Source organism: Mobula hypostoma, unplaced genomic scaffold, assembly GCF_963921235.1.
Source record: "Mobula hypostoma unplaced genomic scaffold, sMobHyp1.1 scaffold_87, whole genome shotgun sequence".
Classification (NCBI taxonomy): Eukaryota; Metazoa; Chordata; class Chondrichthyes; order Myliobatiformes; family Myliobatidae; genus Mobula; species Mobula hypostoma.
Window position 1 is genome coordinate 317,859 of NW_026948261.1, and position 26,615 is coordinate 344,473.

The 26,615-nt window shown below is 59.2% G+C and overlaps 1 protein-coding gene across 1 annotated transcript in view; it reads left to right on the forward strand.

Annotated features, from left to right (window-relative positions):
- lpcat3 (lysophosphatidylcholine acyltransferase 3) overlaps positions 1-26,615 on the forward strand; it is a 90,768-nt gene that overhangs the window by 36,204 nt on the left and 27,949 nt on the right. The window contains exons 5-8 of the mRNA XM_063040205.1: positions 19,501-19,538; positions 22,144-22,313; positions 22,436-22,544; positions 25,051-25,137. Of these exons, the coding sequence (XP_062896275.1) occupies positions 19,501-19,538; positions 22,144-22,313; positions 22,436-22,544; positions 25,051-25,137 (404 nt within the window). The remainder of the gene's footprint in view (positions 1-19,500; positions 19,539-22,143; positions 22,314-22,435; positions 22,545-25,050; positions 25,138-26,615) is intronic.

Here is a 26,615-nt window from a genome sequence, read left to right on the forward strand (position 1 = left end):
AGACAAGAGGTGGACAGGTGATTGGCAAAAGGGGATCTGAGAGGATCATGGGACAGGAGGACCGGGAAGAAAGACAAGGAGGGGAGGGGTGACCCAGAGGATGGGCAAGGGGTATATTCAAAGGGACAGAGGGAGAAAAAGGAGAGTGAGAGAAAGAATGTGTGTAAAGAAATGAGTAACAGATGGGGTACGAGGGGGAGGTGGGGCCTTAGCGGAAGTTAGAGAAGTCAATGTTCATGCCATCAGGTTGGAGGCTACCCAGACGGAATATAAGGTGTTGTTCCTCCAACCTGAGTGTGGCTTCATCTCCACAGTAGAGGAGGCCGTGGATAGACATGTCGGAATGGGATGTGGAATTAAAATGTGTAAAATTCATCTGTTACTCATTTTTATGCACACATTCTTTCTCTCACTCTCCTTTTTCTCCCTCTGTCCCTCTGAATATACCTCTTGCCCATCCTCTGGGTCACCCCTCCCCTCCTTGTCTTTCTTCCTGGACCTCCTGTCCCATGATCCTCTCATATCCCGTTTTGCCAATCACCTGTCCAGCTCTCGGCTCTATCCCTCCCCCTCCTGTCTTCTCCTATCATTTTGGATCTCCCCCCTCCCCCTCCAACTTTCAAATCCCTTACTTACTCTTCCTTCAGTTAGTCCTGACGAAGGGTCTCGGCCTGAAACGTCGACTGCGCCTCTTCCTATAGATGCTGCTTGGCCTGCTGCGTTCACCAGCAACTTTGATGTATGTTGCTTGAATTTCCAGCATCTGCAGAATTCCTGTTGTTTTCATTTAAAGCGGAATGGGTTCATGAAACAGGAGAAACTGCTGCACTGAAAGCTCACGAGGTCAGGGGACGTGCGGCCAGGAGAAGTATTTATGCGCAAATCAGAAACGGGGGTTGCCCGCGTGAGTTGTCGCGAGGCAAAAGTGGCTGGGGAATTTGCGAGCGGGCAGGAGCGGAGTGATGTTTGGAAATTCAGCTTTCCAAAGCGTCATTCAGCGAGCAAATCGGATTTGGACGGCGTGCAAAAGCCCCCAGCGGGAACGTCCCCCGTTGCCCGGTGCAATACAATTTTGGAACAAGCACGCTCATGCACTTTGGTGGCAGAAATAAACGTGTGGGCTAATTTCTAAACGGGGAGAAAACCCAGGAATCTGAGATGCAGAGGTCCTCGTGCAGGATACCCTGAAGATTGACTTGCAGGTTGAGTTGGTGGTGAGGAAAGAGAAATGTCACATTTGTCTTCATTTCAAGAGGTCTAGAATACAAGAGCAAGGATGTGATGCTGAGGCTTTATAAGGCACTGGTGAGGCCTCATCTTGAGTGTTGCGAACAATTTTGGGCCCCTCATCTTGTAAAAGACGTGCTGGCGTTGGAGAGGGTCCAGAGGAGGTTCACAAGGAAGATTCTAGGAATGAAAGGGTTATCATACGAGGAGCTGGGTCTGTACTCGCTGGAATTCAGAAGGATGGCCGGGGGTGGGGGGGGGAATCTCATTGAAACCTTTCGAATGTCAAAAGGCCTAGTAGATGTGGAACGGACATTTCCCGTGATGGGGGAATCTAGGACAAGAGGGCAAGATAGGACAAGAATCTAGGACAAGATAGAGGGGCGCCCTTTCAAAACAGAGGTGCGGAGAAATTTCTCCAGCCAAAGGGTGGCGAATTTGTGGGATTTGTTGCCACATGCAGCTATGGAGGCCGGGTCGTTGGGTATATTTGAGGCAGAGATTGATAGGTTCTTGACTGGATGTGGCATCAAAGGTTACGGGGAGAAGGCCGGGAACTGGGGTTGAGGAGGAAATTGGGGGGGGGGGGAGAAGGATCGGCCGTGATCGAATGGCGGAGCAGACTTGATGGGCCAGACGGCCGAATTCTGCTCCTACGTCTTACGGTCTGAAAGCAACAATTAAGGGTCCTGAGGCAGAGCCCATGGCCAGATCTTATCGAGAAAGAAGCGAGAGAAAGAAGATCCCGTGAAAAGCGGTGCTGGGGGCGGGAGAGGTCAGGGGAGGGCAGCCAGACCGATTCAGGCTGACAGGACGGCGACAGTAACTCAGGTAATCACCCGTTACAACAGCGGCGTGCAGCGGGGCATCCCTGAACGCACGGCACGTCGAAGCTCAGTGGCAGAAGGCCACGAACGTGCACTCGCTGGCCTCTTTGTTAGGTCCAGGAAGCTCCTGATTCAGCGGCCGCTGAGTGGATTTCAGAATACAATCTGAGGGAAATTCTTTTTCCATCATTCATTTTCTTGCGGGCGTTCATGGTAGGAGGAAAAAATCCAATAGAATTCAATACAAAGTAAATGGCAGGATACTTGGTAGTGTGGAGGAGCAGAGGGATCTGGGGGTACATGTCCACAGATCCCTGAAAGTTGCCTCACAGGTGGATAGGGTAGTTAAGGAAGCTTATGGGGTGTTAGCTTTCATAAGTCGAGGGATAGAGTTTAAGAGTCGCGGGGTAATGATGCAGCTCTATAAAACTCTGGTTAGGCCACACTTGGAGTACTGTGTCCAGTTCTGGTCGCCTCACTATAGGAAGGATGTGGAAGCATTGGAAAGGGCACAGAGGAGATTTACCAGGATGCTGCCTGGTTTAGAGAGTATGCATTATGATCAGAGATTAAGGGAGCTAGGGCTTTACTCTTTGGAGAGAAGGAGAATGAGAGAAGATATGATAGAGGTGTACAAGATAATAAGAGGAATAGACAGAGTGGACAGCCAGCGCCTCTTCCCCAGGGCACCACTGCTCAGTACAAGAGGACATGGCTTTAAGGTAAGGGGTGGGAAGTTCAAGGGGGATATTAGAGGAAGGTTTTTTACTCAGAGAGTGGTCGGTGCGTGGAATGCACTGCCTGAGTCAGTGGTGGAGGCAGATACACTAGTGAAGTTTAAGAGACTGCTAGACAGGTATACGGAGGAATTTAAGGTGGGGGGGGTTACACGGGAGGCAGGGTTTGAGGGTCAGCACAACATTGTGGGCCGAAGGGCCTGTACTGTGCTGTACTGTTCTATGTTCTAGTCACAGGGAGAGTGCAGTGCAGGAGGACGCGATAAGGTGACAAGGAGCGAGAAGACCAAGAGGAGTAGTGTGGGCTGCCTTAGTGACTATTGCCCGGCAGCTCTCACACCTACGGTGATGAAATGCTCTGAGAGGCCGGTCAGGACCGGACTGAACTCCTGCCCCAGCAAGGACCTGGACCCACTGCAATTTGCCGATCGCCACAATCGGTCAACGGCAGACAGGATCGCAAAAGGCTAAAGTCTCAGATCACCTACGTCAGGATGCTGTTCGTCGACTATAGCTCAGCACTTAACCCCATCGTTCCCACAATCCTGACTGAGAAGTTGCAGAACCTGGGCCTCCGTACCTCCATCTGCAATTGGATCTACGGCTTCCTAACCGGAAGACCACAATCTGTGAGGATTGGTGATAACATCTCCTCCTCGCTGACGATCAACACTGGCGTACCTCAGGGGTGTGTGCTTAGCCCGCTGCTCTACTCTCCCATGACTGTGTGGCTAGGCATAGCTCAAATACCATCTACAAACCTGCTGATGATGATACAACCATCGTTGGTAGAACCTCAGGTGGTGACGGGAGGGCGTACAGGAGCGAGATGTGCCAACTAGTGGAGTGGTGCCCCAGCAACAACCTGGCACTCAACATCAGTCAGACCAAAGAGCTGATTGTGGACTTCAGGAAGGGTGAGACGAGGGAACACGTACCCATCCTCAGAGAGGGATCAGAAGTGGAGAGAGTGAGCAGCTTCAAGTTCCCGGGTGTCAAGATCCCTGAGGATCTGACCTGGTCCCAACACATCGATGTAGTTATAAAGAAGGCAAGACAGCGGCTGTACTTCATTAGAAGTTTGAGGAAGTTTAGTTTGTCACCCAAGACACTCTCAAATTTCTACAGATGCACTGTGGAGAGCATTCTGACAGGCTGCATCACCGTGTGGGGTGAGGGTTACTGCACAGGATCGAAGTAAGCTGCAGTTGTAAACTCAGTCAGCTCCATCTCAGATCCAGCCTCTGTAGAACATAGAACATAGAATAGTACAGCACAGTACAGGCCCTTCGGCCCACAATGTTGTGCCGACCCTCAAAGAGGAGGACAAAGGGCTTAATTAGGAAGGGGAAAAAAGATTATGAGAGAAAACTGGCAGAGAACATAAAAACGGACTGTAAAAGCTTTTATAGATATGTAAAAAGGAAAAGACTGATAAAGACAAATGTAGGTCCCCTGCAAACAGAAACAGGTGAATTGATTATGGGGAGCAAGGACATGGCAGACCAATTGAATAATTACTTTGGTTCTGTCTTCACTAAGGAGGACATAAATAATCTTCCAGAAATAGTAAGGGACAGAGGGTCCAGTGAGATGGAGGAACTGAGCGAAATACATGTTAGTAGGGAAGTGGTGTTAGGTAAATTGAAGGGATTGAAGGCAGATAAATCCCCAGGGCCAGATGGTCTGCATCCCAGAGTGCTTAAGGAAGTGGCCCAAGAAATAGTGGATGCATTAGTGATAATTTTTCAAAACTCGTTAGATTCTGGACTAGTTCCTGAGGATTGGAGGGTGGCTAATGTAACCCCACTTTTTAAAAAAGGAGGGAGAGAGAAACCGGGGAATTATAGGCCGGTTAGCCTAACGTCGGTGGTGGGGAAACTGCTGGAGTCAGTTATCAAGGATGTGATAACAGCACATTTGGAAAGCGGTGAAATGATCGGACAAAGTCAGCATGGATTTGTGAAAGGAAAATCATGTCTGACGAATCTCATAGAATTTTTTGAGGATGTAACTAGTAGAGTGGATAGGGGAGAACCAGTGGATGTGGTATATTTGGATTTTCAAAAGGCTTTTGACAAGGTCCCACACAGGAGATTAGTGTGCAAACTTAAAGCACATGGTATTGGGGGTAAGGTATTGGTGTGGGTGGAGAATTGGTTAGCAGACAGGAAGCAAAGAGTGGGAATAAACGGGACCTTTTCAGAATGGCAGGCGGTGACTAGTGGGGTACCGCAAGGCTCAGTGCTGGGACCCCAGTTGTTTACAATATATATTAATGACTTGGATGAGGGAATTAAATGCAGCATCTCCAAGTTTGCGGATGACACGAAGCTGGGTGGCAGTGTTAGCAGTGAGGAGGATGCTAAGAGGATGCAGGGTGACTTGGATAGGTTGGGTGAGTGGGCAAACTCATGGCAGATGCAATTTAATGTGGATAAATGTGAAGTTATCCACTTTGGTGGCAAAAATAGGAAAACAGATTATTATCTGAATGGTGGCCGATTAGGAAAAGGGGAGGTGCAACGAGACCTGGGTGTCATTATACACCAGTCATTGAAAGTGGGCATGCAGGTACAGCAGGCGGTGAAAAAGGCGAACGGTATGCTGGCATTTATAGCGAGAGGATTCGAGTACAGGAGCAGGGAGGTACTACTGCAGTTGTACAAGGCCTTGGTGAGACCACACCTGGAGTATTGTGTGCAGTTTTGGTCCCCTAATCTGAGGAAAGACATCCTTGCCATAGAGGGAGTACAAAGAAGATTCACCAGATTGATTCCTGGGATGGCAGGTCTTTCATATGAAGAAAGACTGGATGAACTGGGCTTGTACTCGTTGGAATTTAGAAGATTGAGGGGGGATCTGATTGAAACGTATAAGATCCTAAAGGGATTGGACAGGCTAGATGCGGGAAGATTGTTCCCGATGTTGGGGAGGTCTAGAACGAGGGGTCACAGTTTGAGGATAGAGGGGAAGCCTTTTAGGACCGAGGTTAGGAAAAACTTCTTCACACAGAGAGTGGTGAATCTGTGGAATTCTCTGCCACAGCAAACTGTTGAGGCCAGTTCATTAGCTATGTTTAAAAGGAAGTTAGATATGGCCCTTGTGGCTACAGGGGTCACGGGGTATGGAGGGAAGGCTGGGTTCTGAGTTGGATGATCAGCCATGATCATAATAAATGGCGGTGCAGGCTCGAAGGGCCGAATGGCCTACTCCTGCACCTATTTTCTATGTTTCTATGTTTCTAAACCCTGCCTCCCATATAACCCCCCACCTTAAATTCCTCCGTATACCTGTCTAGTAGTCTCTTAAACTTCACTCGTGTATCTGCCTCCACCACTGACTCAGGCAGTGCATTCCACGCACCAACCACTCTCTGAGTAAAAAACCTTCCTCTAATATCCCCCTTGAACTTCCCACCCCTTACCTTAAAGCCATGTCCTCTTGTATTGAGCAGTGGTGCCCTGGGGAAGAGGCGCTGGCTATCCACTCTATCTATTCCTCTTATTATCTTGTACACCTCTATCACGTCTCCTCTCATCCTCCTCCTCTCCAAAGAGTAAAGCTCTAGCTCCCTTATTCTCTGATCATAATGCATACTCTCTAAACCAGGCAGCATCCTGGTAAATCTCCTCTGTACCCTTTCCAATGCTTCCACATCCTTCCTATAGTGAGGTGACCAGAACTGGACACAGTACTCCAAGTGTGGCCTAACCAGAGTTTTATACAGCTGCATCATTACATCGCGACTCTTAAACTCTATCCCTCGACTTATGAAAGCTGACACCCCATAAGCTTTCTTAACTACCCTATCTACCTGTGAGGGAACTTTCAGGGATCTGTGGACATGTACCCCCAGATCCCTCAGAGCGTCCAAGTCTGGTGGCCTGGTGGAAGAAGCTGTCCCGGGGCCTGTCGGTCCGGGCTTTTATGCTGCGGTACCGTTTCCCGGGTGGCAGCAGCTGGAACAGTTTGTGGTTGGGGGTGACTCGGGTCCCCAGTGATCCTTTGGGCCCTTTTTTACACACCTGTCTCTGTAAATGTCCTGAACAGTGGGAAGTTCACAACTACAGACACGCTGGGCTGTCCACACCCACTCTCTGCAGAGTCCTGCGATTAAGGGAGGAACAGTTCCCATACCAGGCAGTGATGCAGCCCCAGTCAGGATGCTGTCAATTGTGCCCCTATAGAAAGTTCTTCCAAACTCCCTCATCCATCTGGGGTGAGAGGGGCGCTGTTGTGACCTCTTCAACCACGCACAGCCGGTGTGTACAAGGCCGCGCCAGGTCCTGGCGAGCGACGAAGAGATTGAGATCGTTTTCGGCGAAGTAGGGCCAGGGTGAAGGGAGACACGAGAGAAGCGTGCAGGGTCATGCAGGGTACCGTTGGCCGACAAGTGAAAATAGGCAGAGGCCGGAAACCCCAAACAACGCACGGACACAGGCACACACACAAAATGCCGGAGGAACTCAGGCCTTCCGATCCTAAACGAAGCTTCTCGGCCCGAGACACCCACTGTTGCCTCACAGGTAGATAGGGTAGTTAAGAAAGCTTATGGGGTGTTAGCTTTCATAAGTCGAGGGATAGAGTTTAAGAGTCGCGATGTAATGATGCAGCTCTATAAAACTCTGATTAGGCCACACTTGGAGTACTGAGTCCAGTTCTGGTCACCTCATTATTGGAAAGATGTGGAAGCATTGGAAAGGGTACAGAGGAGATTTACCAGGATGCTGCCTGGTTTAGAGAGTATGCATTATGATCAGAGATTAAGGGAGCTGGGGCTTTACTCTTTGGAGAGAAGGAGGATGAGAGGAGACTGTGGAACGTAGAAGATTTTTAAAAATACTTTATTTTCAAATTTTTCAAAAAAAACCCAGAATGAAATCAACAAGAACATACCAGCTCAGACATGTATAAAAATGAAACAAGCAAAACAAAGAGAGCTGGGGCTTTACTCTTTGGAGAGAAGGAGGATGAGAGGAGACATGATAGAGGTGTACAAGATAATAAGAGGAATAGATAGAGTGGATGGCCAGTGCCTCTTCCCCAGGGCACCACTGCTCAATACAAGAGGACATGGCTTTAAGGTAAGGGGTGGGAAGTTCAAGGGGGATATTAGAGGAAGGTTTTTTACTCAGAAAGTGGTCGGTGCGTGGAATGCACTGCCTGAGTCAGTGGTGGAGGCAGATACACGAGTGAAGTTTAAGAGACTACTAGACAGGTATATGGAGGAATTTAAGGTGGGGGGGTTGTTATATGGGAGGCAGGGTCTGAGGGTCAGCACAACATTGTGGGCCGAAGGGCCTGTACTGTGCTGTACTATTCTATGTTCTAGAATCGATGGAAAAACTTGGCCCAGTGTGCCAAAGAAATTTCAGGAATAATGCTGGGAGCGTGCGTTCTGGAGTTCTTGAAAGGAAACCCTGTTGGTTGTGGAGTCAGTCCGGTGTTGAGTTGAGTGGAGTTTTCCACGTCGGTTCGGGAGCCTGGTGGTCGAGGGGTGAATTCTCAAATCGGTTTCAACGGGTGCACTCAATGTCGGAGGAATGTATTCTTTTTTTCTCTTCGCAAACATCCACCGAATCTCACCTGGTCCCTCAACACCAGCTCCGCAGCAAAGGGAGCCCAACGGCGACTCCACTTTCTGCGAAGGCTGAGAAAAGTCCATCTCCCACTAACCCCCATCCTCACCACGTTCTTACAGAGGACGTATCGAGAGCGTCCTGAGCAGCTGCATCACGGCCCGGTTCGGGAATTGCACCGTCTCGCATCGCAAGACCCTGCGGCGGATAGTGAGGTCAGCTGAGGAGATCATCGGGGTCTCTCTTCCCGCCGTTACAGACATTTACACAAAGCTAACAGCATTATGAAGGATCCCACGCACCCCTCATACAAACTCTTCCCCCTCCTGCCATCCGGCAAAAGGCACCGAAGTATTTGGGCTCTCACGACCAGACTGTGTAACAGTTTCTTCCCCCGAGCCATCAGACTCCTCAATACCCAGAGCCTGGACTGACACCAGCCTACTGCTCTCTACTGTGCCTATTGTCTTGTTTATTATTTATTGTAATGCCTGCCCTGTTTTGTGCACCTTATGCAGTCCTGGGTAGGTCTGTAGTCCAGTGTAGTTTTTGTGTTGTTTTACGTATTGTTACATACCCCGTGAAGGGAATAAAGAACCAGCAGAGATGGAAAACACCTTGCAGTCCAGTATTGCTATTAACTAATAATATTTATTAGTAACTACACAATACAGTAATATAAATGTAGATAAATCAAACAGGTTAGCAATGATTATATATAAATAAGTGTGGAAATATATGAAAACCAAGTTTCTTCGGGTCTAGGGGTAAATAGATAGTCTTACGATGATGAGTAAAGTTCAGTTAGTTCGTGGTATTGAGTTGAGTAGTGATGGGGAGAGAGAAGGGGGAGAGATTTGAGTCTTCAGGTGAGCTGAAGCCATCGATCTTCCTGTTGTCCTCCGAAATCCTTTAGAAGTCACCGACTGTGACCACGACAAAGGGGACCGTTCTTCTGTGGTGGAGCTATCAACCCAGGCGAGGGTTGGACACACGAATAACTCCCCACCGGTCACACCCTTTTCACACTGCGAGAGCCTCTGATCGATCCGCCCGATCGATCCTCCAAAACCCAACTTTTTCTGTGGGCGCAACAAAGCTCATTCAGTGTCCAAAACCATGTGTCTGTCCGTTATATAATTGTCACTCAAGCAGCTCCTCCCCTCTCTCTCTGTAAGAATACAGAAGCTGAAACCAATGTCCTTGTAAAAATGTAAACGCGCTGCGGAAAACCCATAACATCATCCAAAGCTGTCTTCATCTCTCTCTCTTAAAAACAAGATGTCGGTGTTAAATCTCAACACTCACTCACTCTCTCCCTCTCCCCCCCTCTCCCTCCCCCCTCTCTTCCTCCTCCTCTCTCTCCCTCCTCCTCTCTCTCCCCTCCTCTCTTTTCCCCCCTCCTCTCTTTTCCCCCCTCCTCTCTTCCCCCCTCCTCTCTCTTCCCCCCTCCTCTCTCTTCCCCCCTCCTCTCTCTTCCCCCCTCCTCTCTCTTCCCCCCCTCTCTCTTCCCCCCCTCTCTCTTCCCCCCTCCTCTCTCTTCCCCCCTCCTCTCTCTTCCCCCCTCCTCTCTCTTCCCCCCTCCTCTCTCTTCCCCCCTCCTCTCTCTTCCCCCCTCCTCTCTCTTCCCCCCCTCTCTCTTCCCCCCTCTCTCTTCCCCCCCTCTCTCTTCCCCCCCTCTCTCGTCCCCCCCTCTCTCTTCCCCCTCTCTCTTCCCCCCTCTCTCTTCCCCCCTCTTCTCTCTTCCCCCCTCCTCTCTCTTCCCCCCTCCTCTCTCTTCCCCCCTCCTCTCTCTTCCCCCTCCTCTCTCTTCCCCCCTCCTCTCTCTTCCCCCTCCTCTCTCTTCCCCCTCCTCCCTCTTCCCCCCTCCTCCCTCTTCCCCCCTCCTCTCTCTTCCCCCCTCCTCTCTCTTTCCCCCCTCCTCTCTCTTCCCCCCTCCTCTCTCTTCCCCCCTCCTCTCTCTTCCCCCCTCCTCTCTCTTCCCCCCTCCTCTCTCTTCCCCCCTCCTCTCTCTTCCCCCCCTCCTCTCTCTTCCCCCCCTCCTCTCTCTTCCCCCCCTCCTCTCTCTTCCCCCCTCCTCTCTCTTCCCCCCTCCTCTCTCTTCCCCCCCTCCTCTCTCTTCCCCCCTCCTCTCTCTTCCCCCCTCCTCTCTCTTCCCCCCTCCTCTCTCTTCCCCCTCCTCTCTCTTCCCCCTCCTCTCTCTTCCCCCCCTCTCTCTTCCCCCCTCCTCTCTCTTCCCCCCTCCTCTCTCTTCCCCCCTCCTCTCTCTTCCCCCTCCTCTCTCTTCCCCCTCCTCTCTCTCTCCCCCCTCCTCTCTCTTCCCCCCTCCTCTCTCTTCCCCCCCTCCTCTCTCTTCCCCCTCCTCTCTCTTCCCCCCCTCCTCTCTCTTCCCCGCCCTCTCTTCCCCCCTCTCTTCCCCCCTCTCTTCCCCCCCTCTCTTCCCCCCTCTCTTCCCCCCCTCTCTTCCCCCCCTCTCTTCCCCCCTCTCTCCCCCCCTCTCTCTCCCCCCCCCTCTCTTCCCCCCCTCTCTTCCCCCCTCTCTTCCCCCCCTCTCTTCCCCCCTCTCTTCCCCCTCCTCTCTCTTCCCCCTCCTCTCTCTTCCCCCCTCCTCTCTCTTCCCCCCTCCTCTCTCTTCCCCCCCTCCTCTCTCTTCCCCCCCTCCTCTCTCTTCCCCCCCTCCTCTCTCTTCCCCCCTCCTCTCTCTTCCCCCCTCCTCTCTCTTCCCCCCTCCTCTCTCTTCCCCCCTCTCTTCCCCCCCTCTCCCCCCCTCTCTTCCCCCCCTCCTCTCTTCCCCCCTCCTCTCTTCCCCCCTCCTCTCTTCCCCCCTCCTCTCTTCCCCCCTCCTCTCTTCCCCCCTCCTCTCTTCCCCCCTCCTCTCTCTTCCCCCCTCCTCTCTTCCCCCCTCCTCTCTCTTCCCCCTCCTCTCTCTCCCCCCTCTCTCTTCCCCCCTCTCTCTTCCCCCTCCTCTCTCTTCCCCCTCCTCTCTCTTCCCCCCTCCTCTCTCTTCCCCCCTCCTCTCTCTTCCCCCCTCCTCTCTCTTCCCCCCTCCTCTCTCTTCCCCCCTCCTCTCTCTTCCCCCCTCCTCTCTCTTCCCCCCTCCTCTCTCTTCCCCCCTCCTCTCTCTTCCCCCCTCTCTCTTCCCCCCTCTCTCTTCCCCCCTCTCTCTTCCCCCCTCTCTCTTCCCCCCTCTTCTCTCTTCCCCCTCCTCTCTCTTCCCCCTCCTCTCTCTTCCCCCTCCTCTCTCTTCCCCCTCCTCTCTCTTCCCCCCTCCTCTCTCTTCCCCCCTCCTCTCTCTTCCCCCTCCTCTCTCTTCCCCCTCCTCCCTCTTCCCCCCTCCTCCCTCTTCCCCCCTCCTCTCTCTTCCCCCCTCCTCTCTCTTCCCCCCCTCCTCTCTCTTCCCCCCCTCCTCTCTCTTCCCCCCTCCTCTCTCTTCCCCCTCCTCTCTCTTCCCCCCCTCCTCTCTCTTCCCCCCTCCTCTCTCTTCCCCCCTCCTCTCTCTTCCCCCTCCTCTCTCTTCCCCCCTCCTCTCTCTTCCCCCTCCTCTCTCTTCCCCCCCTCCTCTCTCTTTCCCCCCTCCTCTCTCTTCCCCCCCTCCTCTCTCTTCCCCCCCTCCTCTCTCTTCCCCCCTCCTCTCTCTCCCCCCTCCTCTCTCTTCCCCCCTCCTCTCTCTTCCCCCCTCCTCTCTCTTCCCCCCCTCCTCTCTCTTCCCCCCTCCTCTCTCTTCCCCCCTCCTCCTCTCTCTCCCCCCCTCTCTCTCCCTCCCCCTCTCTCCCCCCTCTCTTCCCCCCTCTCTTCCCCCCCCTCTCTTCCCCCCCTCTCTTCCCCCCCTCTCTTCCCCCCCTCTCTTCCCCCCCTCTCTTCCCCCCTCCTCTCTCTTCCCCCCTCCTCTCTCTTCCCCCCCCTCTTCCCCTCCTCCCCCCCCTCCTCTCTCTTCCCCCCCTCCTCTCTCTTCCCCCCTCCTCTCTCTTCCCCCCTCCTCTCTCTTCCCCCTCTCCTCTCTCTTCCCCCCTCTCTTCCCCCCCTCTCTTCCCCCCCTCTCTTCCCCCCTCCCCCTTCCCCCTCCTCCCCCCTCTCTTCCCCCCTCTCTCTCTTCCCCCCCTCTCTTCCCCCCTCTCTTCCCCCCTCTCTCTCCCCCCTCTCTTCCCCCCTCTCTTCCCCCCCTCCCTCTCTCCCCCCTCTCTTCCCCCCTCTCTTCTCTCCCCTCTCTTCCCCCCTCTCTTCCCCCTCTCTTCCCCCCTCTCTTCCCCCCTCTCTTCCCCCTCTCTTCCCCCCTCTCTTCCCCTCTCTCCTCCCCCCTCTCTTCCCCCCTCTCTCCCCCCTCCCCCCTCTCTCCCCCCTCTCTTCCCCCCTCTCTTCCCCCCTCTCTTCCCCCCCTCTCTTCCCCCCTCTCTTCCCCCCTCTCTTCCCCCCTCTCTTCCCCCCCTCTCTTCCCCCCCTCTCTTCCCCCCCCTCTTCCCCCCTCTCTTCCCCCCTCTCTTCCCCCCCTCTCTTCCCCCCCTCTCTTCCCCCCCTCTCTTCCCCCCCTCTCTTCCCCCCCCTCTCTTCCCCCCTCTCTTCCCCCCCTCTCTTCCCCCCTCTCTCCCCCCTCTCTTCCCCCCCTCTCTTCCCCCCCTCTCTTCCCCCCTCTCTTCCCCCCTCTCTTCCCCCCTCTCTTCCCCCCCTCTCTTCCCCCCCTCTCTTCCCCCCCTCTCTTCCCCCCTCTCTTCCCCCCCTCTCTTCCCCCCCTCTCTTCCCCCCCTCTCTTCGCCCCCCTCTCTTCCCCCCCCTCTCTTCCCCCCCCCTCTCTTCCCCCCCTCTCTTCCCCCCCCCCTCTTCCCCCCCTCTCTTCCCCCCCCTCTCTCTCTTCCCCCCCCTCCTCTCTCTTCCCCCCTCCTCTCTCTTCCCCCCTCCTCTCTCTTCCCCCCTCCTCTCTCTTCCCCCCCTCCTCTCTCTTCCCCCCCCTCTCTCTTCCCCCCTCTCTTCCCCCCCTCTCTTCCCCCCTCTCTTCCCCCCCTCTCTCCCCCCCCTCCTCTCTCTTCCCCCCTCCTCTCTCTTCCCCCCTCCTCTCTCTTCCCCCCTCCTCTCTCTTCCCCCCTCCTCTCTCTTCCCCCCTCCTCTCTTCCCCCCTCTCTTCCCCCCCTCTCTTCCCCCCTCTCTTCCCCCCCTCTCTTCCCCCCTCTCTTCCCCCCCTCTCTTCGCCCCCCTCTCTTCCCCTCCTCTCTCTTCCCCCCTCCTCTCTCTTCCCCCCTCCTCTCTCTTCCCCCCTCCTCTCTCTTCCCCCCCTCCTCTCTCTTCCCCCCTCCTCTCTCTTCCCCCCTCCTCTCTCTTCCCCCCCTCCTCTCTCTTCCCCCCCTCCTCTCTCTCCCCCCCTCTCTTCCCCCCTCTCTTCCCCCCTCTCTCCCCCCCTCTCTTCCCCCCTCTCTTCCCCCCTCCTCTCTTCCCCCCTCCTCTCTCTTCCCCCCTCCTCTCTCTTCCCCCCTCCTCTCTCTTCCCCCCTCCTCTCTCTTCCCCCCTCCTCTCTCTTCCCCCCTCCTCTCTCTTCCCCCCTCCTCTCTCTTCCCCCCTCCTCTCTCTTCCCCCCTCCTCTCTCTTCCCCCCTCCTCTCTCTTCCCCCCTCCTCTCTCTTCCCCCCTCCTCTCTCTTCCCCCCTCCTCTCTCTTCCCCCTCCTCCTCTCTCTTCTTCCCCCTCCTCTCTCTTCCCCCCTCCTCTCTCTTCCCCCCTCCTCTCTCTTCCCCCCTCCTCTCTCTTCCCCCCTCCTCTCTCTTCCCCCCTCCTCTCTCTTCCCCCCTCTCTCTTCCCCCCTCTCTCTTCCCCCCTCTCTCTCCCCCCCTCTCTCTTCCCCCCTCTCTCTTACCCCCTCTCTCTTACCCCCTCTCTCTTACCCCCTCTCTCTTACCCCCTCTCTCTTCCCCCCTCTTCTCTCTTCCCCCCTCCTCTCTCTTCCCCCCTCCTCTCTCTTCCCCCTCCTCTCTCTTCCCCCTCCTCTCTCTTCCCCCCTCCCTCTTCCCCCCTCCTCCCTCTTCCCCCCTCCTCCCTCTTCCCCCCTCCTCTCTCTTCCCCCCTCCTCTCTCTTCCCCCCCCTCTCTCTTCCCCCCCTCCTCTCTCTTCCCCCCCTCCTCTCTCTTCCCCCCCTCCTCTCTCTTCCCCCCTCCTCTCTCTTCCCCCCTCCTCTCTCTTCCCCCCTCCTCTCTCTTCCCCCCTCCTCTCTCTTCCCCCCTCCTCTCTCTTCCCCCCTCCTCTCTCTCCCCCCTCCTCTCTCTTCCCCCCTCCTCTCTCTTCCCCCTCCTCTCTCTTCCCCCCCTCCTCTCTCTTCCCCCCTCCTCTCTCTTCCCCCCCTCCTCTCTCTTCCCCCCCTCCTCTCTCTCCCCCCTCCTCTCTCTTCCCCCCTCCTCTCTCTTCCCCCCCTCCTCTCTCTTCCCCCCCTCTCTCTTCCCCCCTCCTCTCTCTTCCCCCCTCCTCTCTCTTCCCCCCTCCTCTCTCTTCCCCCCTCCTCTCTCTTCCCCCCTCCTCTCTCTTCCCCCCTCCTCTCTCTTCCCCCCTCCTCTCTCTTCCCCCCTCCTCTCTCTTCCCCCCTCCTCTCTCTTCCCCCCCTCTCTTCCCCCCTCTCTTCCCCCCCTCTCTTCCCCCCCCTCTCTTCCCCCCCCTCTCTTCCCCCCCCTCTCTTCCCCCCCCTCTCTTCCCCCCCCTCTCTTCCCCCCCCTCTCTTCCCCCCCCTCTCTTCCCCCCCCTCTCTTCCCCCCCCTCTCTTCCCCCCCCTCTCTTCCCCCCCCTCTCTTCCCCCCCCTCTCTTCCCCCCCCTCTCTTCCCCCCCTCTCTTCCCCCCCTCTCTTCCCCCCCCTCTCTTCCCCCCCTCTCTTCCCCCCCTCTCTTCCCCCCCCTCTCTTCCCCCCTCTCTCCCCCCCTCTCTCCCCCCCTCTCTCCCCCCTCTCCCCCTCTCTCCCCCCCTCTCCCCCCTCTCCCCCCCTCTCCCCCCTCTCCCCCCCCTCTCCCCCCCCCCCCCTCCCCCCCTCTCCCCCCCTCTCCCCCCTCTCCCCCCTCTCCCCCCTCTCCCCCCTCTCCCCCCTCTCTTCCCCCCCTCTCTTCCCCCTCTCTTCCCCCTCTCTCCCCCCTCTCCCTCTCCCTCTCTCCCTCTCCCTCTCTCCCTCTCCCTCTCTCCCTCTCCCTCTCCCTCTCCCTCTCCCTCTCCCTCTCCCTCTCCCTCTCCCTCTCCCTCTCCCTCTCCCTCTCCCTCTCCCTCTCCCTCTCCCTCTCCCTCTCCCTCTCCCTCTCCCTCTCCCTCTCCCTCTCCCTCTCCCTCTCCCTCTCCCTCTCCCTCTCCCTCTCCCTCTCCCCCTCTCTCTCTCTCTCTCTCTCTCTCTCTCTCCCTCTCTCTCTCTCTCTTTTCAAAAGCACAGTTCCTAGGGGTCATCCAGGACCTCGTCACATGTAGTTCAGTGTAGTTTTTTCTGTTGTTTCATGTAGCACCATGGTCCTGAAAAACATTGCCTCGTTTTTACTGTGTACTGTACCAGCAGTTATGGTCGAAATGACAATAAAAAGTGATTTGACTTGAAACCGAGAAGTGCCCCAAAGAATGATTGGCAGTTAAATGTTCGAACCCCAAACCCCCCTCCCCCAGCTCCACCACAGCAAAAAGCATCAGCGCCCTCCATCGAGCACTCAAGCGTGCAGCAAAGCGTCAATAAAGTCAAAGACTTGCAGTACCCCAAAGACTACTCGTTCACCCAGTATTCGACATACCACAGGCTCTCTCCCGCTCCCCAATGAGGGAAAAAGAGGCGTCCCCGTCTCACAGCGAGAGGGGAAACAGCGAAGCAACTCGCCGATTTCTGGCGTTAAAAGTTTGCTGTGTTGCTTTTTCCGAGCTCTGTGCCCTGTTAAAAAAAAACAAATGTCTGGTAATATCAAAACAGCAGGATACTCCCAACTGCCAATTGTACATCGGTAACCAAGAGATTGAACAAAAGACCAGCTTTAATTACCTTGGTGGCTTTATATCACAAGACGCTAGAAGTAAAGTAGTAAAAAAAAATTGCCATTGCCAAAACCAACTTCCAAAAAATGCAACCCATTTTCACCAACAGACACATTTCTGTGATAACAGGGCGTAGGCTACTAAAATGTTACATCGGGTCAATCTTGCTGTATGCTTCCGAAACGTGGACTGTTAGATTAAATTATTGTCATTTAGTAATGCATGCATGAAGAAACGATACAATGTTCCTCCAGTATGATATCGCAGAAACCCGAGACAAACCAAGACTGAAAAACTAACAAAAACCACGTAATTATAACGTAGAGTTACAACAGTGCAAAGCAATACCGCATTACACCAGAACTCCAGAGAAACTTGGAAGCAACAGAAATGTGGTTTCTTAGAAGTATGCTTGAAGATATCGCATAGGGATCGGGTAACTAATGAGACAGTACTCCAACGTGCCCATACGAAAAGATCTTTAATGAGAACATTAAATGAGAGGAAACCTAAATTCCTGGGCCACGTCATCAGAAGGGGAGAAATAGAATGCCTGGCGCTACGAGGCCTGGGAAACGGGGAAGAGGAAGGCAAAGAGGAAAATATATGGACGCTGTGAAAGAACCAACAGATCTAAGTGTGCGAGATATCATTGACGCTGCATGGGGTAGTTCGATGCTTTCGATCTCCCGTGCCCTCCCACGACACGCCGGGCAGCGACGCCAGCCTCGAATCAGCCCGCCCGCAGAGCCACGGAACTCCGAGGGAGTTCTGTTCTTGAACCTTGATTGTGCGTGTCCGGAGGCTCCTGTATCACCTCACCTGCTGGCGCAGGTAGCTAGGTTTTATTTGCATGGCAGGGTTCCGGGGAAAAGGCAGGAATGTGGGGCTTTGAGTCCAATCTGGCTGGAGCACAGCTCGGTATGGAAACACCAACGCCCTCGAACGGAAAATGCCACAAAGAGCAGTGGGTACGGCCCAGTCCATCGCGGGTGAAGCCCTCCCCGCCATTGAGCGCATCTACACGAAACGCTGTCGCAGGAAAGCAGGGACCCCACCACCACCCAGGACACGCTCTCTTCTCACCGCTGCCATCAGGAAGGAGGGACAGGAGCCTCAGGACCCACACCACCAGGTTCAGGGACAGTTATCACCCCTCAGCCATCAGGAAGGAGGTACAGGAGCCTCAGGACCCACACCACCAGATTCAGGGACAGTTATCACCCCTCAACCATCAGGAAGGAGGTACAGGAGCCTCAGGACCCACACCACCAGGTTCAGGGACAGTTATCACCCGTCAACCATCAGGAAGGAGGTACAGGAGCCTCAGGACCCACACCACCAGATTCAGGGACAGTTATCACCCCTCAACCATCAGGAAGGAGGTACAGGAGCCTCAGGACCCACACCACCAGGTTCAGGGACAGTTATCACCCGTCAACCATCAGGAAGGAGGTACAGGAGCCTCAGGACCCACACCACCAGGTTCAGGGACAGTTATCACCCCTCTACCATCAGGAAGGAGGGACAGGAGCCTCAGGACCCACACCACCAGGTTCAGGGACAGTTATCACCCCTCAACCATCAGGAAGGAGGTACAGGAGCCTCAGGACCCACACCAGCGGGTTCAGGGACAGTTATCATCCCTCAACCATCAGGAAGGAGGTACAGGAGCCTCAGGACTCACACCACCAGGTTCAGGAACAGTTATCACCCCCTCAGCCATCAGGAAGGAGGTACAAGAGCCTCAGGACCCACACCACCAGGTTCAGGGACAGTTATCACCCCTCAACCATCAGGAGGGAGGTACAGGAGCCTCAGGACCCACACCACCAGGTTCAGGGACAGTTATCACCCCTCAACTATCAGGAAGGAGGTACAGGAGCCTCAGGACTCACACCACCAGGTTCAGGGACAGTTATCACCCCTCAACCATCAGGAAGGAGGTACAGGAGCCTCAGGACCCACACCAGCGGGTTCAGGGACAGTTATCATCCCTCAACCATCAGGAAGGAGGTACAGGAGCCTCAGGACTCACACCACCAGGTTCAGGAACAGTTATCACCCCCTCAGCCATCAGGAAGGAGGTACAAGAGCCTCAGGACCCACACCACCAGGTTCAGGGACAGTTATCACCCCTCAACCATCAGGAGGGAGGTACAGGAGCCTCAGGACCCACACCACCAGGTTCAGGGACAGTTATCACCCCTCAACTATCAGGAAGGAGGTACAGGAGCCTCAGGACTCACACCACCAGGTTCAGGGACAGTTATCACCCCTCAACCATCAGGAAGGAGGTACAGGAGCCTCAGGACCCACACCACCAGGTTCAGGGACAGTTATCACCCCTCAATCATCGGGAAGGAGGTACAGGAGCCTCAGGACCCACACCACCAGGTTCAGGGACAGTTATCACCCCTCAACCATCAGGAAGGAGGTACAAGAGCCTCAGGACCCACACCACCAGGTTCAGGGACAGTTATCACCCCTCAACCATCAGGAGGGAGGTACAGGAGCCTCAGGACCCACACCACCAGGTTCAGGGACAGTTATCACCCCTCAACTATCAGGAAGGAGGTACAGGAGCCTCAGGACCCACACCACCAGGTTCAGGGACAGTTATCACCCCTCAATCATCGGGAAGGAGGTACAGGAGCCTCAGGACTCACACCACCAGGTTCAGGGACAGTTATCACCCCTCAACCATCAGGCCCTTGAACCAGAGGGGATAACTTTATGCCCCATCACTGAAATGTTCCCACAACCTACAGACTCACTTTCAAGGCCTCTCCATCTCATGTTCCCAATATTTATGGCTTATTTATTTATCATTATTTCTTTCTTTTTGTATCGGTATGGTTTGTTGTCTTTTGAGTGCTCAGGTTGGTCTTCGATTGATTCTGTTATATTCTGATTCTATTCTCGATTTATTGAGTCTTCCCGCTGGAAGGCACATCCCAGGGTTGTATACGGTAACAGATAGATGAATTTAGTTTGAACTTCGCTCTTGTTGAAAGACGAGGCAGGCTCACTGGGGCAGACAGCCAATTCCAGCTCCTTGAGGTTGTCGTCTTAACGGTCAAGTGATGGGATTCTAGGCTTGAAAGTGCGGTAGTCAGAATCCAGGCCCCTGTAACGCGGGTTTCTGTCTCTCTCCACCCGTCTCGCCCAGGTCTTGCTCTGGATTACTACGACGGGCGCAAGGACAAGGTGGGTGGAGCGCAAGAGTCGGGCTGCTCTGTTGGGACGGGCCCTCGGGTGCGGAACGCATTTCTGGGTCCCGGTGGGTCTGACGGGAGCGGGAGACGGGGTCCCGGTGGGTCTGACGGGAGCGGGAGGCGGGGTCCCGGTGGGTCTGACGGGAGCGGGAGGCGGGGTCCCGGTGGGTCTGACGGGAGCGGGAGACGGGGTCCCGGTGGGTCTGACGGGAGCGGGAGACGGGGTCCCGGTGGGTCTGACGGGAGCGGGAGGCGGGGTCCCGGTGGGTCTGACGGGAGCGGGAGGCGGGGTCCCGGTGGGTCTGACGGGAGCGGGAGACGGGGTCCCGGTGGGTCTGACGGGAGAGGGAGACGGGGTCCCGGTGGGTCTGACGGGAACAGGAGCGGGAGACGGGGTCCCGGTGCGTCTGACGGGAGCGGGAGACGGGGTCCCGGTGCGTCTGACGGGAGCGGGAGACGGGGTCCCGGTGGGTCTGACGGGAGCAGGAGACGGGGTCCCGGTGGGTCTGACGGGAGAGGGAGACGGGGTCCCGGTGGGTCTGAGAGGAACAGGAGAGGGAGACGGGGTCCCGGCGGGTCTGATGGGAGCGGGAGACGGCGCCTCGGTGGTTCTGACGGGAGCGGGAGACGGGGCCTCGGTGGTTCTGACGGGAGAGGGAGACGGGGTCCCGGTGGGTCTGAGAGGAACAGGAGAGGGAGACGGGGTCCCGGCAGGTCTGATGGGAGCGGGAGACGGCGCCTCGGTGGTTCTGACGGGAGCGGGAGACGGGGCCTCGGTGGTTCTGACGGGAGCGGGAGACGGGGCCCCCGTGGGTCTGACGGGAGAGGGAGACGGGGTCCCGGTGGGTCTGACGGGAGAGGGAGACGGGGTCCCGGTGGGTCTGATGGGAGACGGGAGACGGGGTCCCGGTGGGTCTGACGGGAGCGGGAGACGGGGTCCCGGTGGGTCTGACGGGAGCGGGAGACGGGGTCCCGGCGGGTCTGATGGGAGACGGGGTCCCGGCGGGTCTGACGGGAGACGGGGTCCCGGCGGGTCTGACGGGAGACGGGGTCCCGGCGGGTCTGATGGGAGACGGGGTCCCGGCGGGTCTGACGGGAGCGGGAGACGGGGTCCCGGCGGGTCTGACGGGAGCGGGAGACGGGGTCCCGGCGGGTCTGACGGGAGACGGGGTCCCGGCGGGTCTGACGGGAGCGGGAGACGGGGTCCCGGCGGGTCTGACGGGAGACGGGGTCCCGGCGGGTCTGACGGGAGACGGGGTCCGGGCGGGTCCGACGGGAGACGGGGTCCGGGCGGGTCCGACGGGAGACGGGGTCCGGGCGGGTCCGACGGGAGACGGGGTCCCGGCGGGTCTGACGGGAGACGGGGTCCCGGCGGGTCTGACGGGAGACGGGGTCCCGGCGGGTCTGACGGGAGACGGGGTCCCGGCGGGTCTGACGGGCGACGGGGTCCCGGCGGGTCTGACGGGAGACGGAGTCCCGGCGGGTCTGACGGGAGCGGGAGACGGGGTCCCGGCGGGTCTGACGGGAGCGGGAGACGGGGTCCCGGCGGGTCTGACGGGAGCGGGAGACGGGGTCCCGGCGGGTCTGACGGGAGACGGGGTCCCGGCGGGTCTGACGGGAGCGGGAGACGGGGTCCCGGCGGGTCTGACGGGAGCGGGAGACGGGGTCCCGGCGGGTCTGACGGGAGACGGGGTCCCGGCGGGTCTGACGGGAGCGGGAGACGGGGTCCCGGCGGGTCTGACGGGAGCGGGAGACGGGGTCCCGGCGGGTCTGACGGGAGCGGGAGACGGGGTCCCGGCGGGTCTGACGGGAGACGGGGTCCCGGCGGGTCTGACGGGAGCGGGAGACGGGGTCCCGGCGGGTCTGACGGGAGACGGGGTCCGGGTGGGTTTGACGGGAGACGGGGTCCCGGCGGGTCTGACGGGAGACGGGGTCCCGGCGGGTCTGACGGGAGACGGGGTCCCGGCGGGTCTGACGGGAGACGGGGTCCCGGCGGGTCTGACGGGAGCGGGAGACGGGGTCCCGGCGGGTCTGACGGGAGACGGGAGACGGGGTCCGGGCGGGTCTGACGGGAGATGGGGTCCCGGCGGGTCTGACGGTAGACGGGGTCCGGGCGGGTCTGACGGGAGACGGGGTCCCGGCGGGTCTGACGGGAGACGGGGTCCGGGCGGGTCTGACGGGAGACGGGGTCCCGGCGGGTCTGACGGGAGACGGGGTCCCGGCGGGTCTGACGGGAGACGGGGTCCCGGCGGGTCTGACGGGAGCGGGAGACGGGGTCCCGGCGGGTCTGACGGGAGACGGGAGACGGGGTCCGGGTGGGTCTGACGGGAGCGGGAGACGGGGTCCCGGCGGGTCTGGCGGGAGCGGGAGACGGGGTCCTGGCGGGTCTGGCGGGAGCGGGAGACGGGGTCCCGGCGGGTCTGGCGGGAGACGGGAGACGGGGTCCCGGCGGGTCTGACGGGAGACGGGATGCCGGCGGTTTGACGGGAACGGAGAAGCAGGCGTTGTGTGGAGTGGGGAGGAACGGGTTGGGGGGCCCAGCCCCCTCATGGCCGTACGTCAACGCTGACGGCTGCACCCTTCTACACCCCTCTCAGTCGATCCTGAGCCAGGAGCAGCAGCAACACGCCCTGCGGGAGTGCCCGGGCCTGCTGGAGGTGACCGGCTTTGCCTATTTCTACGGTGCCTTCCTGGTGGGTCCCCAGTTCAGCCTGAGCCGGTACCTGCGGTCCGTGACTCCGCGTCCCGAGGGGGAACGTCCGTCCAGGTAGGGAGAGGGGGAGCGCGTTCTCTCTCTGTCTCTGTGGGTCGGGTAGGGGGGTGGTGGTGGGTATCGTTTTCACTCCAGGACGGGCCCTCACCGCCGTGCCTCTCTGCTCTCCCGCACAGCCTGCTGCCGGCCGCCAGGCGCCTCTGCCTGGGGATGGTCTACGTTGCCATCTTCACCGTCGCCAAGCCCTTCTACCCGGACGAGTACCTGCTGACCGACGCCTTCGCTGTGAGTGGAGTGGGGGGCCCTGGGGGAGCGGGGCCCGTTCCTGGCCCGGCGGTCCGTCGCGGCTCTCCGTCCCCCCCTGCCCCCCGATGCCGTCCCGGAGACTGTTCTCTCTGCTGCACCCCTCAGTGACGCCAACCACTCCCTCCCCCCCCTCCATACCGAGCCTCCCTCTTTGTCTGTGTTCATACAGACCCCTCCCTCCCTCCCGCCCGTCTCCCTCCTTCCGTCCCGTCTGTCTGCCTCCTTCCCTCCCGTCTGCCTCCTTCCCTCCCGTCCGTCTCCCTCCCTCCCGTCCGTCTCCCTCCCTCCCGTCCGTCTCCCTCCCTCCCGTCCGTCTCCCTCCCTCCCTCCCGTCCGTCTCCCTCCCTCCCTCCCGTCCGTCTCCCTCCCTCCCGTCCGTCTCCCTCCCTCCCTCCCTCCCGTCCGTCTCCCTCCCTCCCTCCCGTCCGTCTCCCTCCCTCCCTCCCGTCCGTCTCCCTCCCTCCCGTCCGTCTCCCTCCTTCCCTCCCGTCCGTCTCCCTCCTTCCCTCCCGTCCGTCTCCCTCACTCCCTCCCGTCCGTCTCCCTCCCGCCCGTCTCCCTCCCTCCCTCCCGCCCGTCTCCCTCCTTCCCTCCCGTCCGTCTCCCTCCCTCCCTCCCGTCCGTCTCCCTCCCGCCCGTCTCCCTCCCGTCCGTCTCCCTCCTTCCCTCCCGTCCGTCTCCCACCTTCCCTCCCGTCCGTCTCCCACCTTCCCTCCCGTCCGTCTCCCACCTTCCCTCCCGTCCGTCTCCCTCCCTCCCTCCCGTCCGTCTCCCTCCCTCCCGTCCATGTCCCTCCTTCCCGTCCGTCTCCCTCCCTCCCGTCCATGTCCCTCCTTCCCTCCCGCCCGTCTCCCTCCTTCCTTCCCGTCCGTCTCCCTCCCTCCCTCCCGCCCGTCTCCCTCCTTCCTTCCCGTCCGTCTCCCTCCCTCCCTCCCGTCCGTCTCCCTCCCTCCCTCCCGTCCGTCTCCCTCCCTCCCTCCCGTCCGTCTCCCTCCCTCCCGTCCGTCTCCCTCCCTCCCATCTATGTCCCTCCTTCCCTCCCGTCCGTCTCCCTCCCGTCCGTCTCCCACCTTCCCTCCCGTCCGTCTCCCTCCCTCCCTCCCGCCCGTCTCCCTCCCGTCCGTCTCCCTCCTTCCCTCCCGTCCGTCTCCCACCTTCCCTCCCGTCCGTCTCCCACCTTCCCTCCCGTCCGTCTCCCACCTTCCCTCCCGTCCGTCTCCCACCTTCCCTCCCGTCCGTCTCCCTCCCTCCCTCCCGTCCGTCTCCCTCCCTCCCGTCCATGTCCCTCCGTCCCGTCCGTCTCCCTCCCTCCCGTCCATGTCCCTCCTTCCCTCCCGCCCGTCTCCCTCCTTCCTTCCCTTACGTCTCCCTCCTTCCTTCCCTTACGTCTCCCTCCTTCCTTCCCGTCCGTCTCCCTCCTTCCTTCCCGTCCGTCTCCCTCCTTCCTTCCCGTCCGTCTCCCTCCTTCCTTCCCGTCCGTCTCCCTCCTTCCTTCCCGTCCGTCTCCCTCCTTCCCTCCCGTCCGTCTCCCTCCTTCCCTCCCGTCCGTCTCCCTCCTTCCCTCCCGTCCGTCTCCCTCCTTCCCTCCCGTCCGTCTCCCTCCCTCCCGTCCGTCTCCCTCCCTCCCTCCCGTCCATGTCCCTCCCTCCCTCCCGCCCGTCTCCCACCTTCCCTCCCGCCCGTCTCCCTCCCTCCCTCCCGCCCGTCTCCCTCCTTCCCTCCCGTCCGTCTCCCTCCCTCCCTCCCGTCCGTCTCCTTCCCTCCCTCCCTCCCGTCCGTCTGCCTCCTGTCCCTCTCCCTCCTTCCCTCCCGTCCGTCTCCCTCCCTCCCTCCCGTCCGTCTCCCTCCCTCCCTCCCGTCCGTCTCCCTCCCTCCCTCCCGTCCGTCTCCCTCCCTCCCTCCCGTCCGTCTGCCTCCCTCCTTCCCGTCCGTCTCCCTCCTTCCCTCCCGTCCGTCTCCCTCCCTCCCGTCCGTCTCCCTCCCTCCCGTCCGTCTGCCTCCTTCCTTCCCGTCTCCCTCCCTCCCGTCCGTCTCCCTCTCCCCCCCCCGTCTCCCTCCCTCCCTCTCCCCCCCCGTCTCCCTCCCTCCCTCTCCCCCCCCGTCTCCCTCCCTCGCTCTCCCCCAACCCCCTGGACATCCCTCGCGTCCGTCTCCCTCCCTCCCTCCCGTCCGTCTCCCTCCCTCCCTCTCCCCCCCGTCTCCCTCCCTCCCTCTCCCCCAACCCCCCGGACATCCCTCGCGTCCGTCTCCCTCCCTCCCTCCCGTCCTTCTCCCTTCCTCCCTCTCCCCCCCCCCCGTCTCCCTCCCTCCCTCTCCCCCAACCCCCTGGACATCCCTCTTGGCCGTCGTCTCTTCTCCCCACCACCTCCCCGTTCTGCTCCTGACGAATCCGTTTCCCGTGCCACCCGCCACCGTCCCTCACTCCCGCCGCTCCCCTCCCCTCCCCGGCTCCCTCTGCCCCTCGGTGACGGTCTCTCTGCCGCAGGGCCGTTCTCTGGGTTACAAGTGCCTCTACATCGCTCTCTGGGGAAAGGTCTCCCTCACGAAGTACGTCAGCTGCTGGCTGGTGGCGGTAAGTGTACCGAGAGCCTTCCCTCGCCCTCCCTCCCTCGCCCTCCCTCCCTCGCGTCTCTTCCCTCGCCCTCCCTCCCTCGCGTCTCTTCCATCCCTCCCTCGCGACTCTTCCATCCCTCCCTCCCTTCTCTTCCATCCCTCCCTCCCTCGCGTCTCTTCCCTCCCTCCCTCGCGTCTCTTCCATCCCTCCCTCCCTCGCGTCTCTTCCCTCCCTCCCTCGCGTCTCTTCCCTCCCTCCCTCGCGTCTCTTCCATCCCTCCCTCCCTCGCGTCTCTTCCCTCCCTCCCTCGCGTCTCTTCCCTCCCTCCCTCGCATCTCTTCCATCCCTCCCTCCCTCGCGTCTCTTCCATCCCTCCCTCCCTTCTCTTCCATCCCTCCCTCCCTTCTCTTCCATCCCTCCCTCGCGTCTCTTCCATCCCTCCCTCGCATCTCTTCCATCCCTCCCTCGCGACTCTTCCATCCCTCCCTCCCTTCTCTTCCATCCCTCCCTCCCTTCTCTTCCCTCGCCCTCCCTCCCTCACGTCTCTTCCATCCCTCCCTCCCTCGCGTCTCTTCCCTCCCTCCCTCGCGTCTCATCCCTCCCTCCCTCGCGTCTCATCCCTCCCTCCCTCGCGTCTCTTCCCTCCCTCCCTCGCGTCTCTTCCCTCCCTCCCTCGCGTCTCTTCCCTCCCTCCCTCGCGTCTCTTCCCTCCCTCCCTCGCGTCTCTTCCCTCCCTCCCTCGCGTCTCTTCCCTCCCTCCCTCGCGTCTCTTCCCTCCCTCCCTCGCGTCTCTTCCCTCCCTCCCTCGCGTCTCTTCCCTCCCTCCCTCGCGTCTCTTCCCTCCCTCCCTCGCGTCTCTTCCCTCCCTCCCTCGCGTCTCTTCCCTCCCTCCCTCGCGTCTCTTCCCTCCCTCCCTCGCGTCTCTTCCCTCCCTCCCTCGCGTCTCTTCCCTCCCTCCCTCGCGTCTCTTCCCTCCCTCCCTCGCGTCTCTTCCCTCCCTCCCTCGCGTCTCTTCCCTCCCTCCCTCGCGTCTCTTCCCTCCCTCCCTCGCGACTCTTCCATCCCTCCCTCCCTCGCGTCTCTTCCATCCCTCCCTCCCTCGCGTCTCGTCCATCCCTCCCTCCCTCGCGTCTCTTCCATCCCTCCCTCCCTCGCGTCTCTTCCATCCCTCCCTCCCTCGCGTCTCTTCCATCCCTCCCTCGCGACTCTTCCATCCCTCCCTCCCTTCTCTTCCATCCCTCCCTCCCTCGCGTCTCTTCCCTGCCTCCCTCCCTCGCGTCTCTTCCCTGCCTCCCTCCCTCGCGTCTCTTCCATCCCTCCCTCCCTCGCGTCTCTTCCATCCCTCCCTCCCTCGCGTCTCTTCCCTCCCTCCCTCCCTCGCGTCTCTTCCATCCCTCCCTCGCGTCTCTTCCCTCCCTCCCTTCCCTTCTTTCCCTCACCTCCCCTCCCCTCCCCGTTCCCTCCCTTCTCTTCTGTCTCCTCCCCCCCTCTCCTCC